At 49.8% G+C, this 16,592-nt stretch overlaps 1 protein-coding gene across 1 annotated transcript in view; it reads right to left on the reverse strand.

The window, feature by feature from the left end:
• Positions 1–364: 364 nt before the first annotated feature.
• Positions 365–16,592, reverse strand: part of LOC309356566 (cytoplasmic phosphatidylinositol transfer protein 1-like) — a 47,546-nt gene continuing 31,318 nt past the window's right edge. The window contains exons 4-10 of the mRNA XM_081888107.1: positions 15,495–15,583; positions 14,773–14,780; positions 13,043–13,114; positions 12,087–12,182; positions 11,323–11,478; positions 10,555–10,618; positions 365–4,219 (exon numbers count right to left, since the gene is read on the reverse strand). Coding sequence (XP_081744233.1) covers positions 3,966–4,219; positions 10,555–10,618; positions 11,323–11,478; positions 12,087–12,182; positions 13,043–13,114; positions 14,773–14,780; positions 15,495–15,583 — 739 coding nt within the window. The 3' untranslated portion in view covers positions 365–3,965. The remainder of the gene's footprint in view (positions 4,220–10,554; positions 10,619–11,322; positions 11,479–12,086; positions 12,183–13,042; positions 13,115–14,772; positions 14,781–15,494; positions 15,584–16,592) is intronic.

A 16,592-nucleotide genomic window follows, 5' to 3' on the forward strand; every position in this document is an offset into this window, starting at 1 on the left:
GATCCAGCAGGCTCTTCTTAAGTTCTTAAGCATGGTCAATGTTCCTGTGGACCTGCTGTTTTTCAAAAGCCAAGCCATGGACTCGCTGCTTTTGAAAATGTTGGTATCTTTGTGGTAAGATGAAACTAGAATTAGTTGGCTCTGCCTGTCAATGGCTCTGGTGCCACTTACTGTTGGCCTCCTGCCACCATTGATTTTATACGACACCCCTTTAGTGAAAGTCCAGAGGTTTTACAAATGATGCTTGGAAATGTTTCCCAAATAGTGTGGGCAGACACCCAAAGCTGTATGAAATGTTGCTCAAGAGAGCCAGAGCAGTAAGGACCCAGGGGATGGAAGTATAATAAATAAAATACATATCACGTACGATTGCCAACATCATGTTGACCCCTGCTGAGCCAGTTGCACAAGCACAAAGATGGTTTTCCCATGAGAAACTGTTTTATCACTCAATTGTTTTTTAAAAAATAAAGCGTAACACAATGGCTCCTACACAGATCACAAATTATCTACATAGGATTTTCCCATACACACCAATTTCCCCCCATTTCCAGGGCCCATGGAATGCAGGGAGCCTCTCAGCTTATACACTGCATGAGAACAGGCCCCAATCCATGTTTGCCACCCGGGTTCTCAAAAGGCCCAGAAACACAAGGATGTTCCATACATTCTCAGACACCCAAAATCTGGGTGAGAGATGGCTGATGGGGCTGCAGTCCTAGTTCCCCATATTTCAGCACACATAAAAAGTGTAAGCATAGTTCATAGATGGCTAATTAAAATACATATTGCTGGATCATCTCTCTGTGCCATCTACCGCCATCTATTCTTCTTGGGAGCTTGGATGGATCTTAGGGGTCAGAATCCTACCCAAGCAACACTTCAAAACATGTTTGACCTCGATAGATAATGTGCATCAAACACCAGCCCATGTTCTTCAACTGGCAACCCTGAACCACACGGCAAGCTTTCTGAAGATGTTTTTCTCGAGGTCTCAGTTTGGTCCCTCCGAAGCGCTTCCATCGTAAAGGGTGGGGATCCAGCAATTTCTGTGCATTCAGAGGCAAAATGTAGCAGCTGGGATTGCAGCCTGGGAATCAAAGGGACCAACCACAAAAGAAGCTAGGAGCCGATGCCTACACTCAGAAAGGGCAGCAGTTCCGTTCTGCGACAGAAAGCAGTGCAAATTCCAGTAAGGATGCTTGTACATTGAGGTTCGGAGAGCACATTAAGACTTGAGAGGCTGACATCCGAGGAATCTGTGGCACCGCCTTGAAGCCCCCTTCCAGACGGGGGCTGCACTTCTGGTTTTCTGCAAGGCAAAAAAGTTGGACGCTGGTGATGGCAGGAGAGTTGCCAGGTGATGGCCTCCGAGTGTCAGTTGCTGGGGAGTCGAAAAGAGGGGAGACGGCTGTTGTGCTTGGGTCCTGTTTGCAGGCTTCCCAAATGCGTTTGGTTGGCCTCTGTGAGAACCAGAGGCAGGAACAGATGGGCCATGGGGAGCTTCCTACACTCACATTAAATTTATGGGCAGGACCAGAGGCGAAAGAAGGCAAGGCTCATTCCTTTTTGGGCAGCATTCCAAGAGCCACATGGGCAACCCTTCCTGGAGGATAAGGCTATTCATGGAGATTAAGACCATCAATGGCTACTAGCCAATATGGACACGTCCTACCTGTGCTGTCAGAGGCTTCTCACAGCCACAACAAACACAGGATGCTGGACCAGATGGGCCTTTGGCCTGATCCTGCAGGGCTCCATTTATGTGCATGCCCTGGCTGCAGCTGACGGACGCTTAGGGCATTGATGCTTCCCACCTCCCATGAGGGGATTCTGCAGATATTTGCTGCAGTAGTGGGAATGGTCCCTGTTCCAAAGGCACAGAGGAAGAGGTCTGGGGGCCACTGTGTGAGGGAGGCAGAAGGGCTGGAAAGGACTAGGATGCTGGCTCAGCATCACAAAGACCCAGAAGAATCTTACTAATTTAAGACACGTAAGGAAACTGGAAACTGCTTTGGGGTAAGTCAGACCATTGCTCCATCTCGCCCAGTATTGTCCACACTAAATGGCAGTTCTCCAGGGTTTCAGGAAGCCTGTGCTCTCTCCCTCTGAGGTAAGGCCAGTTTGTCTCCCATTGATCCGTGCAGCTCAGTATTGTCTATGCCAATCTCTGACAACCTGGTACCCTCCAGATATTTTGGACTGCAACTTTCATCAGCCAGCATTGCCATACCAGTTGCTGGAAACCCAGCTGCTTGATTCTGCTTGCAGATTTCTCACAGGCATCTTTCTGGTCGCTGTGAGAACAGGAAGCTGGACTAGATGGGCCACTCTCCTGGTCCAGCAGGCTTTCCTTATGTTCTTCTGGGAACTGTAGTCCAAAACAACTGGAGGACCTTAGGATAGGGAAAGCAGGTCTACATTGACTGGCAGCAGTTCTCTTGGGTCTTAAGATGGGGGTCTTTCCTAGCCCTACCTGGAGATGCTGGTGATTGAGCCTGTGCCCTTCTGCTCTTACCCCTTTATGCCAGTGTAAACAGATTAATTTGATTAATTTGTTCTCCTTTTACTAGCCGCAAGGCACTGGGTGAGAGCTCTAAAAGCAGCAATCCTGGCTAACTAGCAGTCCTGCTCAGTCCCAGCTTCAAACAACATTACCAGGTATTGCCTATACAGTAATTTCAAGTTGCTCTCTGTAGCCTTGTTTTATAGCAGCCCCCAGAATGGAGATCCTTAGCATGCACAATGCTGAGCCTTGCTATCAAATTCTGCATGAGGGTGGTATGGAAAGTATTGGCAGGTTTGCTCTCCAGCCTAGCTGGATATTGGCACATTCTGAATAAACGGGGGGACAAATAACAGGAAATCCTATTCAGAAAAGGCCTGTCTGTGTTACAAAGAACACTGTTAATCAGTGTTAAGGCCCCTCCAGACATCCTTTATATTGTGCATTCACCAATATTTGTGCTCACAATGATATCTGGGCAGTTATGTGCAATCCTGTTTGCACCTACTAAAGATTCAGGGCAGAAATCCTGCAACTTTTTATATACCACTAATGTTCCAGTATTTTTCAGAGGTGGTGGTGGTTCTTGCTTTGTTGCACTAGAGAACAAGAGCTGTCCGTCCAGGTGTCATAAAAGTGATAACCTTTGGACAGCTAAAAAAGTAGAATGAAGTGTGGACATCCCAGGATAAATCCACCACGAATGCATTATTATTGTGTCAGTGACACACTGCAGAAAACTTCCGCATAAAACGAACAAACCCTCAGTCTGGAGGGGTCCTTATTTCCCTGGTGATTCTTAAGACTCTAGTTGTCCCTGCACACAGACCTCCATGGCAGGGATTGAACCTGGGACCTTCTGCTTGCAAAGTAGATACTCTGCCCCTGAGCTATGACCCCTGCTACCATAGAAGTCCCCTTGCGTGACTGCTGAGCTGGTGGGAGACAAGCAATCCAGGCCTGCCCACTCCGCTGAGTCCCAAAGGAACTCAAGATGGCGCAGTAAATTTCCCACAACATTTCTGCAAGGGAGGAGAAGCTCAGGATGTGTGTGTCTGGACCAGGGTGTGTGTGTTTTTCTGCAATACAGGAATATCACAGGTGCCCCAGGTCGAACAAGGGAAAAGTCAGAGAATCCCTGCCACGTTTAGATGAACGCCAGCCAGAACAAGTCAGAAAGGTTTACTGTTCAAGAGAGCTGCTGAAATCCGGAGAAGGGAGTGGCGGGCCACAAGTCGTAGGCCTTTCCTCAGTCCAGCAGGTGGGTGCTGCCCAATTCAGGACAAGGAGAAACTCAGAAAGGTCATTAAAAAAACAAAAAAACCCCCACACATAAATAATTTCTTTTAAAAAACCAGATGAAAGCAAGGTACATGCCTTCCTGTGGAAATGAAGTGTGTGGGGGGCAAGTCTCTTTGACGAAGGAAGGGGTGGGGAATCAGCCTTGTGGGGCCAGGTGTCACTCTGCGTTGGCACGCTCCCTCAGGACCGGCAGAGAGAGCATCTCTGGGGCAGATTTCTTCCGCGGTCTGTCCTTGGGCACACTGAGGAAGTCTGGCGCGTCGCCGCTGAGGGGAGTGGAAGGGGCGCTCTGGGTGTTGGGGGGCAGGCGCACTCCACTGAGGGTGAAGGTGGGCTCCGCCATGCCGACAATCTCGTTGGTCGCCTCCTGGGTTTCCTTCTCGTACAGGCGCACCTCGTCCATCGTCATCCCTGTGGGAAGAAAAGGTGGAGGGAGGCTTTGTGAGAAGAGGTTGAGGTTGGTGGGGAAGGGGGGGGGGCGCTTGCTGCCTCTCTTTGGGTTAGGCCCGAGTGGCTGCCTCTCCTCCCCCAGGGCACCACTCGCCTCTCCCTGGAGCCTTAATAAGGAGGAGAGTGAGGCAAGGGTCGAGTTTAGCTTCCCCTCCATCCCCAGGTGGTATAATGGATAGCGTGTCAGACAAGAACTTGGGAGAGCAAGGTTCCAATGAAGATCACTGGGGGACCTAGAGTAGGTCACCTGTCTCCCAGCCTACCACTCAGGGTTGTTGTGAGGGGGGGAAATGGAGAGCAGGAGAACAATAAAAGACCACCTTAGGTTATTTGGAATACTAGTGGGATAGAAATTATAATACTAATCTGCCCTTCACTCTGAGGAGGACATATAACATTATTATTCATTCATTCAGCCTTTATTGGCATAGTATTATTCTTATTTGTAATAATGTACAATTACTGTATCACCACTGAGTACAGCTCACTATTGTATCACCGATAACCCTTAAACATAAAGTTGAATATTTGTTTTTGAAAGCAATCTAAATCAAGTGTAATTTAAAATAAAAGCAATGATTATAATAATAAAATCACCACCGTCATAACAATGAACATGTCACACTCAATTCTGGGCAGTGGATCAATTTTATTTATTTACTGAATTTATATTCTAATGTATACCCAGAGGTCTCAGGACAGTTCACAGACCAATCCATCAATCCATCCCTTCTGGAAGCAGAGGACTCAGATTCAGATCCAGGCCAGCGGGTTACCCCCTTTCCTTCTCTTTCTGAGAGCAATGGGAAACCTCTGGTCAGATACTCCATTCCACTCGCCATCCCACCCAACACAGGTGCTCGAGCTTTCCTGGGCTGGTATTGTTGATGCTCCGTATATGTTTTCTCATCTCTTTCTTTCCTCCATGTGTGTGTATACTTCTAAAAACTTTGCCATTCCCCAAGTACAAGGATCCCTGTCCCTATTGCACTGCGTGCTGCTGTGTTTGCTAGGTAAGGACTGGCACTCTGAATGGAATTCTGCCTTCCATTCAGGTTGGCTGGTGACCCAGCATTCCTGCACATCTATGGGGGAAAGCCATGAAGTCAGTTTAATGCTCATCACAGGAACAATTGGTAGCTGCTTTGGACAGAATCATACCATTGGTCCATCTGGCTTAATACGGCCTACACTGAGTGGCAGTGGCTCTCCAGGATTTCAGATGGAGGTGTCTCCCAGCCCTACCTGGAGACGCTGAGGATTGAACCCTAGAGTTCTGCATGTAAAGCAGATGCTCTGTCCCTGAGCTACAGCCCTTTCCCAACATGCTCCAGACACCCTTTGCACTGCTGCTGCTGCTCTCATGCATCTTGGGCACAGAAAAGGCATAGCTGGATCTCCAAAGGACAGGGGAGCCTTAGCAGGAACAGGGCTGGGACCTGCTATGCTGAGATCCAGGAGAAGAAAGGAAAGACCAAAAGGCAAAAACAAAACATATACATACAAAACGGGAGTCCTGGGCAGGTGGGGCGTTAAGGGTCCTGGGTGCTGAAGTTTTTATTTGTGGCCACGTGCATCTGAGTCTCGAAGGCACGAACCTCTTCCAGGGACATGTCTGTAACACGCAGAGATGCTCTCAAAGCTCAGAAAAGCAAGCCGGGCTCGGCGGAAGGAGGCGCAGGAAACCCCGAGGCTCCGAGGCCCCACAAAGAGCCAACGAGGGGCCGTCACAAGACGCTGGAGCTGCGAGGGCCGCATCTCCGCTCTTTTCAGAGAGACAAGGGGCCGGTCCCAAATGCACCACCAACTGCGATGGTTTCTGTGGACAGGATTTCTCCTTCTTGCTGCAGGAAGCACATTTGGACCCTTGGCCCTAACCCCACCCAATGGAAAATGGGCTGTGCAGGACGAGATTGAATCCTGCCCTCTAAACAGTGCCTGGCCATCTGCTTGGGGTAAGAAAGCTGCAAAATGTGGCGACTCAGTTCAGGGGGCCTTTCCCAGATGTCTGCCTAGCGACGATCTGTACGCTGAGAAGAGGAACCCTTCTTTCTTGGGAGCAGAACTATCTCAGCACAGATCATCAGAAAAGGGGGAGGTTGAAGGCGAAAAGGGATGAGAATGCCCTGAGCAGCAGTGGAGGGCAGAGTTGTTAGTACCATTATGTAGGAGACAGAGAAGGGGAGGAAAAAGCGACCAGGATCCCTAACAGGAAGGGCACAGGAAGTTGCTATTACGCAGAGGCCAATGGCCCATTTAGTCCAGTCCTGTCAAGCTGCAGCTTGATCAGCACTCGTCTCTCCATCTTGTTGGCAGCCTCCTTCACTGGCCACAGCTAATTTGGGTCACACTACACAGAGCTTAGGAGGCAGCTCATGGAACACAACTGCCTTCCTCTTGAAAAGCAGCTACAATCTTAAATTGTTCAGAATTATCGATGGGGAGCACAATCCAAAGCCCTGACAAAAAACTCAGCTCGCATTAAATGACTACAGAAACACACCAAGTTTCTAACCCTCTTGCAAAGTGAGGCCCAAAAATGTGCCCCATTTGGTGGAATCTCAGAAAATAATGAGAGCAAAACAAACGTTTCCCTGGCCAGGGAGGTTTTCCTCCGGTAGTTCGTTGCTCCAATCCCTATGTAATTTAATTAAACTTTGTGAATTATGCCCTACGTGCTTAAATCCAAATAAATTAAGCAACCGCGAATGTTAAAATGTATTTTAAACAATGAAAACAACACCGAGTGTATTTGGCGCTTTGGCTTTGTTATCTATCCTCTGCATAAGTTTCCAAGTTCTAGTGCCGCATTCTGCCAGCAGGTGGTGCTACAAGCAAACAGGCACTCTTCCTGAAACCTTCTGCACAGACACTGGTGGTTTCTTCTCAGCTATTCTGTTTGGTGCACTGCTCTCTCACCTCAGGTGCTTATAAGAACATAAGAAGAAACCTGATCAATCAGGCCGAAGGCCCATTTGGTCCTCCCTCCTGTCCTTTGCCTCTGCCTCAGTATGCCAGAGCACTGTTCCAGCTCTCCAGGGTTTCAGGCAGGGGTCTCTCCCAGACCTGCCTGGAGAAGCCAGGGACCGAACCCAGTACCTTTTGCAAAGCACTAAGCCACAGCCCTCCACGTTCCAAAGTCTCCTCCTGTTTGCTTTTAGCTGTTGCATTTGCTAGTTGCTTTGTGCTTCCTTTCAGAAGGACCAGTGGAGTACAAATAAAATGAGGATGGCAGATGATGAAATAAATGAGAATATAAGAACGCAAGAGTCGCCTGATGGACCAATGGTCCAGCATTCTGTTCTCACAGGGGCCACCCAGATGCCTGCAGAAAACCTGCAAGCAGGACCTGAGCTCAAGAACACTTCCCCCTCCTGCGGTTTCCAGCAATTGGCATTCAGTAGCATTACTGCCTCCGACCGTAGAGGCAGAACGCAGCCATTGTGGCTAGCATCTGTGGATATCCTCCATGCACTTGTCTGATCCTCTTTTAAAGTCATCCCATCTCACTACAAAGGTGGCCAGCATTAATAGGCAAAGTAACCTAGCCAGCACCTGCAAAGAGCCAGCAACTCACAGCAAAAGGGACAAGCCTCATACAATGCCTTGTTGACCCCTGTAGCTGCCATGGGCTTCTCCTGAGACCTCACACCCTCCCTGCTGCTTTTGCAGCCACACTACTTTTCTTCTCTGCCGCCATCAGGGGGCGGCACAGGCAAACACACAGATGGACCAGTGGAGTGGCCCCAGTGTGTGTGGGGGGGAGGTGTGGGGAGGGACTGCATGGCCCACAGGTCCTCAGTCGTGGATCTGAAATGGGGAGTCAGGTTCTGTGTGCCCTCTCCTAGCAGGGAACCCAGCCACGCAAACAAGCCCGCCCTTTCCAGGCTACAATGCATCTCAGGATGTTGCCTGACCCTTATAAAAAATACACTCCTTGGTTGGAGTTGTAAGAGGGTTGATTGCCTTTGCGTCACTGCCCTCCCAGAGTCCCAGATGCCAGCCTGACATGAACTGCACTTAATTCGTTTTCTGGGGACGTTATTCTCAGTTACTCCAGAAGGCAGGATGATGTAGGAACACAGGGTCAGACCATCGCTCCATCTAGCCCAATATCCCCTATACTGACTGGCAGAGGCTCAGACAGGTGTTTCTCCCAGCTCTGCCTGGAGATGCCAGGGATCTTTTCTGCATGCAAAGCAGATGCTCCACCGCCAAGCTACAGCCCCTTCCCTAACCTAGAATTAGAACCAATAGGTGGAAACGAGCAGGGGATCATGGCACATTCTGGCTGCAGAGTAGAATAAGCTTCCATCTAGTCAGATATGTTCGATAGTGGAACACCGGCTTGCCTTGGGAGCCGGCAGGATGCATTTAAAGAGAGGCGAGGTAGCAAGCAATGTCACAGATCCTGCAGTGAGGAAGGGTGGGCTGGATGGCTTCTGGAGGTCCCTTGTGTTGACTGTGATATTATAATTGGGCAGGAAAGGCCTAGGAGATCAGCCCTACTCTCTGGAAATGAAATATTCCTGTGTTCCCTTGTGGTGTTGCAGTAGAGATGTGGTTCTGAATCCACTGGCTCACTCTGTATGTCTGTTTTCAGGGTTGGCATCAGCTCCCAATAACACCAGGCAGCTGAGAGCCCCCTTGGCATTGCTGCATGCTTAAGACCTCCTCCCGGGGGGGGGGGGGTTCCTAGGAATCAACAAGCTGCCATTTTAAATTTCCCAGGATGCCCCAGAGCAAAACTAAATCAGGCTCCTCTGGGCATTATGGGAAATTTGAAGTGGCCGCCAGCACTGGTCTGAGAGCTGCTGCTGCTATGTAAGCCCACTGTAGGGGGCAAGGAGGAGAGCCCCTCACCCCCCACCAGGCTGGAGTTGATCCTGTGCATGCACACTCAAGAGACCTTAGACCCAGGCAGCATTGATACAAGACAGCACAACCTCGGTCAACACTGGAGCAAAACTCAAAGGAAGAGGAGGCTCAGGAAAACGTTGGAGAGGGGAAATGAAGAGGACAGGGGTTGAGGGGAAAAGTTAGCTGGGTTAGAAAAGGAAGGTAAGAAAAAAGTGGGTTCAGGTAGTAATGTTCTGCCTTCCACTTACCTGCGGGAGTCTAAACACCTTTTTCGCTTACAGTTCCTCAGAAGGGGATTTGTGAGGTAAGAAGGACGCTGTGTCTCAGATAGTTTAGAGGGGTGAGAAATTTTGTGGCAGCTCCTAGCCAGAGGTGGCTTAGCAGCGGTTCTCAACCTGTGTGTTCCCAGATGTTGTTGGACTACAACTCCCATCATCCCTGACCACTGGTCATGCTGGCTAGGAATGATGGGAGTTGTAGTCCAACAACATCTGGGGACCCACAGGTTGAGAAACACTGGCTTAGAGGCACTATGGGGCTCTTTAATACAAGGGGGTTTTGTGTGAGTTCTACAAGGGTGACACAGAGACTAAGAAGGAGCAAGATGACAGCCAGGGCCACAACTTCAATGGGCTGTAAGTAGGAAGGCAGGCAGGTGGGGGCTGGCTGAGGGCAGAGTGAGATGAGTGGGGCAGTGGTCACTCTGATGGACCAGTCTCCACAGCTTTGGGTGATCACAACCCCACTCCTTTGCCAAGAAACCTAGAACTGCACACAACTGGACTACTTAACATTCCCCAAAGCGGATCCCAAAAGTTTGCGAACACTGATCACCGCTGTCCCTCCTCTCAGCTGTAGACCTCTTTGTTTCAATACGAGTTTAATTAACGGTGTATTGCTCTTTTGTGCACTTTGTGGAGATCTTCAAAACCAAGAAGAGGGCTAGAAACAGGTTTAGTAAATACAGATAAATAAAATAAGCGGGGCTTGAGATTTATGGGAGACACCAGTGACAGCTTTTAGCTCCAGGGGAAACAAAGCAAACGTTTTCCAAAACAACATTTCCATTTGTGTGCAGTTGTAGGATCGCATGGGAGGGGCCCACACTCAAGAATGCAGGTCACAGATTAGTTACCATTTAACCATCTTGTTGCACTTACAATCAGGGGATTTAAAAGCACAGTGAAGGGCAGGAGGCTCTCCCCATTAATTCAGTGCATGCTTAAAGTTTAAAAAAACGAGGGCCCTACTCTGTGTTGCTGATTAGGAGGAAACAGGAGGTCTGTACTGATGAATGCAAAACGCAATGATGTAAAGAGCAGGGCAGCCTAGGGAAGGGGACCCTGAAGCTTGATTCTCCCACGGCTCAAAGAGTTTTCACACACTCTCTTCCCACCCACTCTGCAACCAGCAACACAGCAAAAAGGCTCACTTACCACACCACTCGTCCACCCAGGCAAAAGCTTGCCTGTGGCCGATCAGCAAGATGTCCCGGATGGCCTGCAACCCAAAACTAGGTTAACAACTCCTCAGGTATCTTCTATCTTTTGGGGGGCAATAATTACAGCAACACCCAAGGGGAGGGTCACCCCCCTCCCACTGTAATCACTGAAGGCTGCTATGCTAGCAGAGTGGTTGAGAGCCCTGCCAGCAGGAGGCAGCAATGCACAGACTGATCTCCTATGCTCCAGAGAAGCCTTCCCTGTTTTGGATTGCACCTCCCATCAGCCCCAGCAAGCACAGTCCAGTCAGTGACTGCCTAACCCTGCTATAAAGCCAGTTGCTCCACGACCTTGCTGAGACAACATGGATGGTTGGGCTCAGCTGCAGAAGCACTCTCTGTGATCCTGAACACACCCTGATCTTCCTCCAAGGTGCTGACTTTTGCCTTCCCCAGAAACCCAGGAACTTTTGAACTCCCCTGGCTTGAGCCACCAGCCCTCCTTGGAGGCAGACATTCCTGAGGATCACAACGGCAATCCATTTTTTTTCAGGGATGATGGGCTTTGTAGTCTAGCAGCATCTAGGTGGGCACAGGTTCCCCACCCCTGGCACAGAATATTTCTTTGAGGCAGGGGGATAATCTGTCTGATGAGAATCAAGGACTTCTCAAAACTCAGGAAGGGTACCTCCCACACTCCCCGCAAAAGCAGGGCCCATTCCATCCCTCCAGGTCCCCAAATGTCTCCAGGCTGAGCTCTCACCTTGTGAGCAAACTGCTCCACCCGTGTCTGCAGCCCCCACACCTCAAACTTGACCGTCACCAGCTTGTAGGAGCACATGATGGGTTTGGTATGCTCTCGCCAGCCCTCCCGCAGTGGGCCACGGCCAGTCTTGGTTGAGCTGAAGTACCGGAGATCCTACCAACATGGAGAAGACAAGTATAAGGAGCCAGTGGACCTCCATTTGAATAGTTTTAGAGGAAGACTGGACAAATTCATGGAGGATGAGGCTACATGGTTGCAATCTGCCTCCATGGTTGGAGGCAGCAGTTGCTGGAAACCACAGTAGGAGAGAGCGCTCTTGCACTTGCGTCCTGCTTAAGGGTTTCCCTCCAGGCATCTGGCTGGCCACTGTGAAAACAGGATGGTGGGCCAGATGGGCCGCTGGCCTGATCCATTCATTTTGATGGGTCCACTCTGCATCAGACCAACACTGGGTACAGCCCAGGATTCCTGGACTACACAGGCCTTTGGTCTGATTCAGCAGGGCTCTTGTTAAATGGAGCCTCCACACTTAGAGGCAGTGTACCTTGGAATGCCAGTAGGTGAGGGACAAATGCAGGCAGAAGGCTTCCTGCCCTGCCTGTGGGCTTCCCAGGGACATCTGATAGGCCACTGAAGACGATGGACAAGATGGGCCTTTGGTCTGATGCAGCAGGGCTTTCCTTACAGTCACAGCAGGACTCAGGCAAGGGAAAGGCCACACACAAACCTGGGTAGACGGGTACCTCCCTGTCTCACGTTACCTCCAGGCTCCGGTAGTAGCGCTCTGGGATTTCATCAAAGGCGATGTCCAGGAATGTCACATCGTGGTCTCCCAATATGTTTTCCTTGTGGAAGATCTGGGAGGGTAAAAGGTAGAGAAAGGGATGGGGCTGTCAGGCCAGAAGATTGGATGTAGAGCAGGGCATGATGCACAACAACTGGGGAAGGCCGTAGCTCAGTGGTAGAGCATCTGTTTTGCATGCTGAAGGTCCTGGGTTCAATCCCCAGCATCTCTAGGGCATGTTTCGCACCTGAAATCCTGGAGAGCCTCTGCCAGCCGGTGTAGGCAATACTGAGCTAGGTGGACCAAGGGTCTGACCTGGTACAAAGGCAGCTTTCCTGCCTTCTTAATTTGTGTCCCTCCAGATGATACTGGACTGCAGCTCTTGTCATTCCTGGCTCCTAAAGAACTGGGAGCTATAGTTTGTTAAGGGTGCAGAGAGCTGCTGGGAAATCCCTATTCCCTCCAAACTACAATTCTCATTCCCTGGGAAGAGGGACTGATTGTTAAACCCCTCTATTAATTGTGGCTCTGAATGTGGGTCTCCTCTCAGCACTCTTCACAAACTACTGTGTCAATGATTTTTTTTTGGGGGGGGCAAGCTAGATTGTAGATTGTAAGCTCCTCAGGGCAGGGACCTGCAGCAGAAAGCCCCTTGCCAACCTGTCTCCAACTGGAGGACATCAGCCTTAAGTTTCAAAGAGTATGGCCTGTTGGCTAGATGGGGGAATGAACCACAGATTCCATACAAAGGAGAGGCATGTTTCCCCCTTAACTGAAGCTCCTGATTGGCCACACTGCAAAACAAGGAACCCAAGGCACCAAAGGACACCCTCCCCACCTCCCATTGCATCCTGTTGCCTCTTGGGAGGTTGTCGGTTAGGGATGGAAGACAGTTCTGTGCCAGACTGAGAACTCTTCCCAATAAGCACTTACATTTGTGCTGTCTCCGCAGTTGTCCTCGTACTTGGTCTCTATGTAGATAGAGAACTTTGGCAGGAAAGAGCACTGTAAAAGACGCGAGGAGGAGAATCTGAGAAGGTGAACCAGGAATGGGGAACCTGAGGTCCTCCAGATGTTAGCCATGCTGGCTGGGGAGAGGGAGGACAGATGCAGCTGGCAAAGAGGAAGGCAGGCAACTACCCACTGCTAGTTGCTGCTCCTTCTCGCCTGCCTGGTCATGGACAATTCGACACCCAAGGGCATACTATGGACTCAGCTGCACAGCTGCAATTATAACGTTATAAGTGCATGATAAAAATGTGACACCAATGGCACTGGAGAGCTCAATGGCAAATTGCACATATATTTTATAGCGTGTTCCCCCTGCAATAGCATTTTCATGGTGTTGTCTATATCTGTGTAGATCCAGCCTGCGTGCCAGGGATGAAGGAGAGAAAAGTGACGATTGCTGCACTTGCTGAAAGACACCAGCTCGTAAAATCAGGAATGTGTGTCTAACAGTGCGATCCTATACACAGTCACCTGGGAGCCAGGGCTTACCACTGAGCAGAAAGGATTGAATAGGTGCAATGCTGCAAAAATGGACAATAATTTAAAGGGTCAGGGTGGGAGCAATAAAGGAAGTGTGTTGGAAAATGGAGGAATGGGAGGGTTCTGTCCAGACTGATCAGGTTAAGCTTCTTTAAAATGTACAAGTCTGGTAGCAAAGCCTAGATTATCTCTATTGATTATCACATTTATACCCCACCTTTCCTCCAAGCAGCTCAAGGCGGCATGCACACCTCTACCACTCTCCATTTCATCCTCACAACAACCTTGTGATGTAGGTCAGGTCACAAGAGATAGTGACTGGCCCAAGGGCACCCAGTGGGCCCCATGGCTGAGTGAGAATTTGGCCCTAGTCCAACACTCCAGTCACTACACCTCAATGGTGCATTATAATTTTGGGGGGGAGGGAAATCCAGCTGCCATCAACCTCTGCTAGCATGGCCAACGGCTGAGGGATGATGATGATGATAATAATAATAATAATAATAATAATAATAATAATAATAATAATAATATAATATTTATACCCTGCCTATCTGGCTGGGTTTCCCCAGCCACTCTGTGCAGCTTCCAACAAAAAATGACTCCCAGGCTGCACACCTGGTCCTTCAGGGGCACAGTTACCCCATTCAGGACCAGGGAGTCCTCCACACCTGCCCACCCCCTGTCCCCCAAGGAACAGTACTTCTGTCTTGCCAGGATTCAACCTCAATCTGTTAGCCACCATCCATCCTCCAACCACCTCCAGACACAGGACCTTCACCGCCTTCACTGGTTCTGATTTAAAAGAGAGGCAGAGCTGAATGGAGCTGCAGACCAGCGACATCAGGAAGGCCCGAGGTTGGAGAAAGCTGGCCTAATCTACCTCGCAGGGTTCTTGTGAGGAAACAGTGGTGTTGGGGAGGCCATGTCAGCCGCTATCAGCTTCTTGAAAGAAAGGGGAGGATAAACCGGGGGGATTTCACAGGCTGACTGCGACATCCCCAAACTGCTCCTTCCCTTCCTCCCTGCCGCATATTCACTTGTTCCCATGTGCAGCCTCCTGCCTGGAGGAGTTGGTGCTGCCTCAGGGCCACTCTGGAAGTCCAGGCTACAAGCCGTTCCTTTGGAGAAGCAGCAAAGTGCCTAACATGCAAGCACATCTTGGCACTTACCGTGTACTCTGAGCCGATGGCGAGGCGATTCCAGGAATCCGCAGGACAGCAGAGGAAAGAGACAGAGAAAACCAGCGATGAGATGGGGAGGGACAGTCGCCGCGGGAGCCATAACTGAATTTCCCTTGACAACGTAAGCCACCCAGCTCCAGCACAACAGCCCAGGCAGAAAGGAGAAGCACTGGCTGAGGTTCCCTGCACCCGTTCCTATCAGGAAAGCTGCAAACGGAAATTCAGGGAAGGCTTTTGCCCAACCTGATGGGTGGCTCAGGAGTTGTATCCAACTAAAGTTCAAAAGATTCATATACCGCTCGACTGTAGGAAACCTCAAAGCAGTTTACAAAGAGAATAAAACACTGAGATCATTCTTAAGAACAAAACATAGGAAAAACCCAACAAACCATAAACACATCAGCATTCTAAATATCTGGGTAAGCTTGTCTAAACGTTTTCAGCAGGTGCCAAAGGCAGTACGGTGAAGACGTCTGCCTGACATCAATCTTTTAGTGTGGCAGCTCCTACACTTTGGAATTCCCTGTTTTTTTATATCTGTGTAGATCCATTCTATGTGCCAGGGACGGAGGAGAGAAAAGTGAAGATTACAGCTACCTTACCCAACACTATTCCATTCTGGGGTTCTCAAGAGGTCTCTAGTTGGGCCCTGCAGAAAGAGGTTGTTGGGTGAGATGGAGATTTGTCTGATTCAGAAGAGCTCTCCTTACCTGTGATTGTGTACGGGTAATAGTTCCAGGCCTTCTCTGTGATGTAGAATATTCGTGGCGTCACAGCGCGAGCCCAGCTAGGCAGCTTGCTAATGGTGGGACAGCACAGCATAAAGGGGAAAGCAGAGAAAATCTTAAAATGGGCATGTTTAAGCCCAAGTAGGCAAATCTTTAAAACCCAAAAGGGATGTCTAAGTGCTGTAGCTCAGAGGGCAGAGGATCTGCCTTGCATTCATAAAGTCCCAGGTTCAATCCCCAGCATCTCCAGTTAGGGCTGGGGAAAGACCTCTGTTCAAAACCCCAGAAAGCACAGAAGATAAACTGAGGCAGAGAAACTGTAAGGCACCAGAGACTTTGCATTGCAGACTCTGACAGTTAAGGCCCAGGCCACTTATTCTAAACAGTGTTTTTGCCTGGCTGGAATGAGTCCTTGAACTCTGATACTGCCTCTTGCTTAGCTGGAAAGGGGCAGAGAGACGTGTGTGCATGCATGTAGAAACTACTGTACAAAGGTAACGTTTACATCCATTGCTCTGCACATTTTTGCCTCAGGCCCCACACACCACTGGCATGTGGCCCTTGGAAGGTTCCCGAGAAAGAAATACGGCCCTTGGGCTGAAAAATGCCCTCCCTACCCAACAGCCAAATGCTTCCATGTGGCTGGAAGGAATGGCTGAGCACAGACACAAGTTTGTAGCACCTGGGGCAGGGAAGGGAGAGCGAAGACAGGAGTGTTTCTTTGTCACTGTGCCGCAAAGGGCTCAGTGGGGGAGACGCTGGCTCTCGCGTCGCTTTAGACCACCAGCTGAAATCTCACCGGCTTTCCTGCAAACGGATCAAGCGATGCGGCACCCAAACTGTGGGGTGGAAAAAGGCAAGGGCCCCTCCGTCCCAACCGCTTTGATTAGATTCTGCGCTCTATAAATAGCATCCCCCGAGAAGAGAATCGTGAGAATGCAGTCTAAAAATACCGCCCCCTCTTGCACGGATGGCTCCCGCAGCAGCTAGCGGTGCAGTGAGACAAGTCCACGCAGCCAAAGCTGTCTCCGAAACACACGTTCTGAGCCAATGGACAGTTGGGCAAAAGGGGACAGGTCT

Source organism: Podarcis melisellensis (assembly GCF_964234715.1).
Source record: "Podarcis melisellensis genome assembly, chromosome: 14".
Classification (NCBI taxonomy): Eukaryota; Metazoa; Chordata; class Lepidosauria; order Squamata; family Lacertidae; genus Podarcis; species Podarcis melisellensis.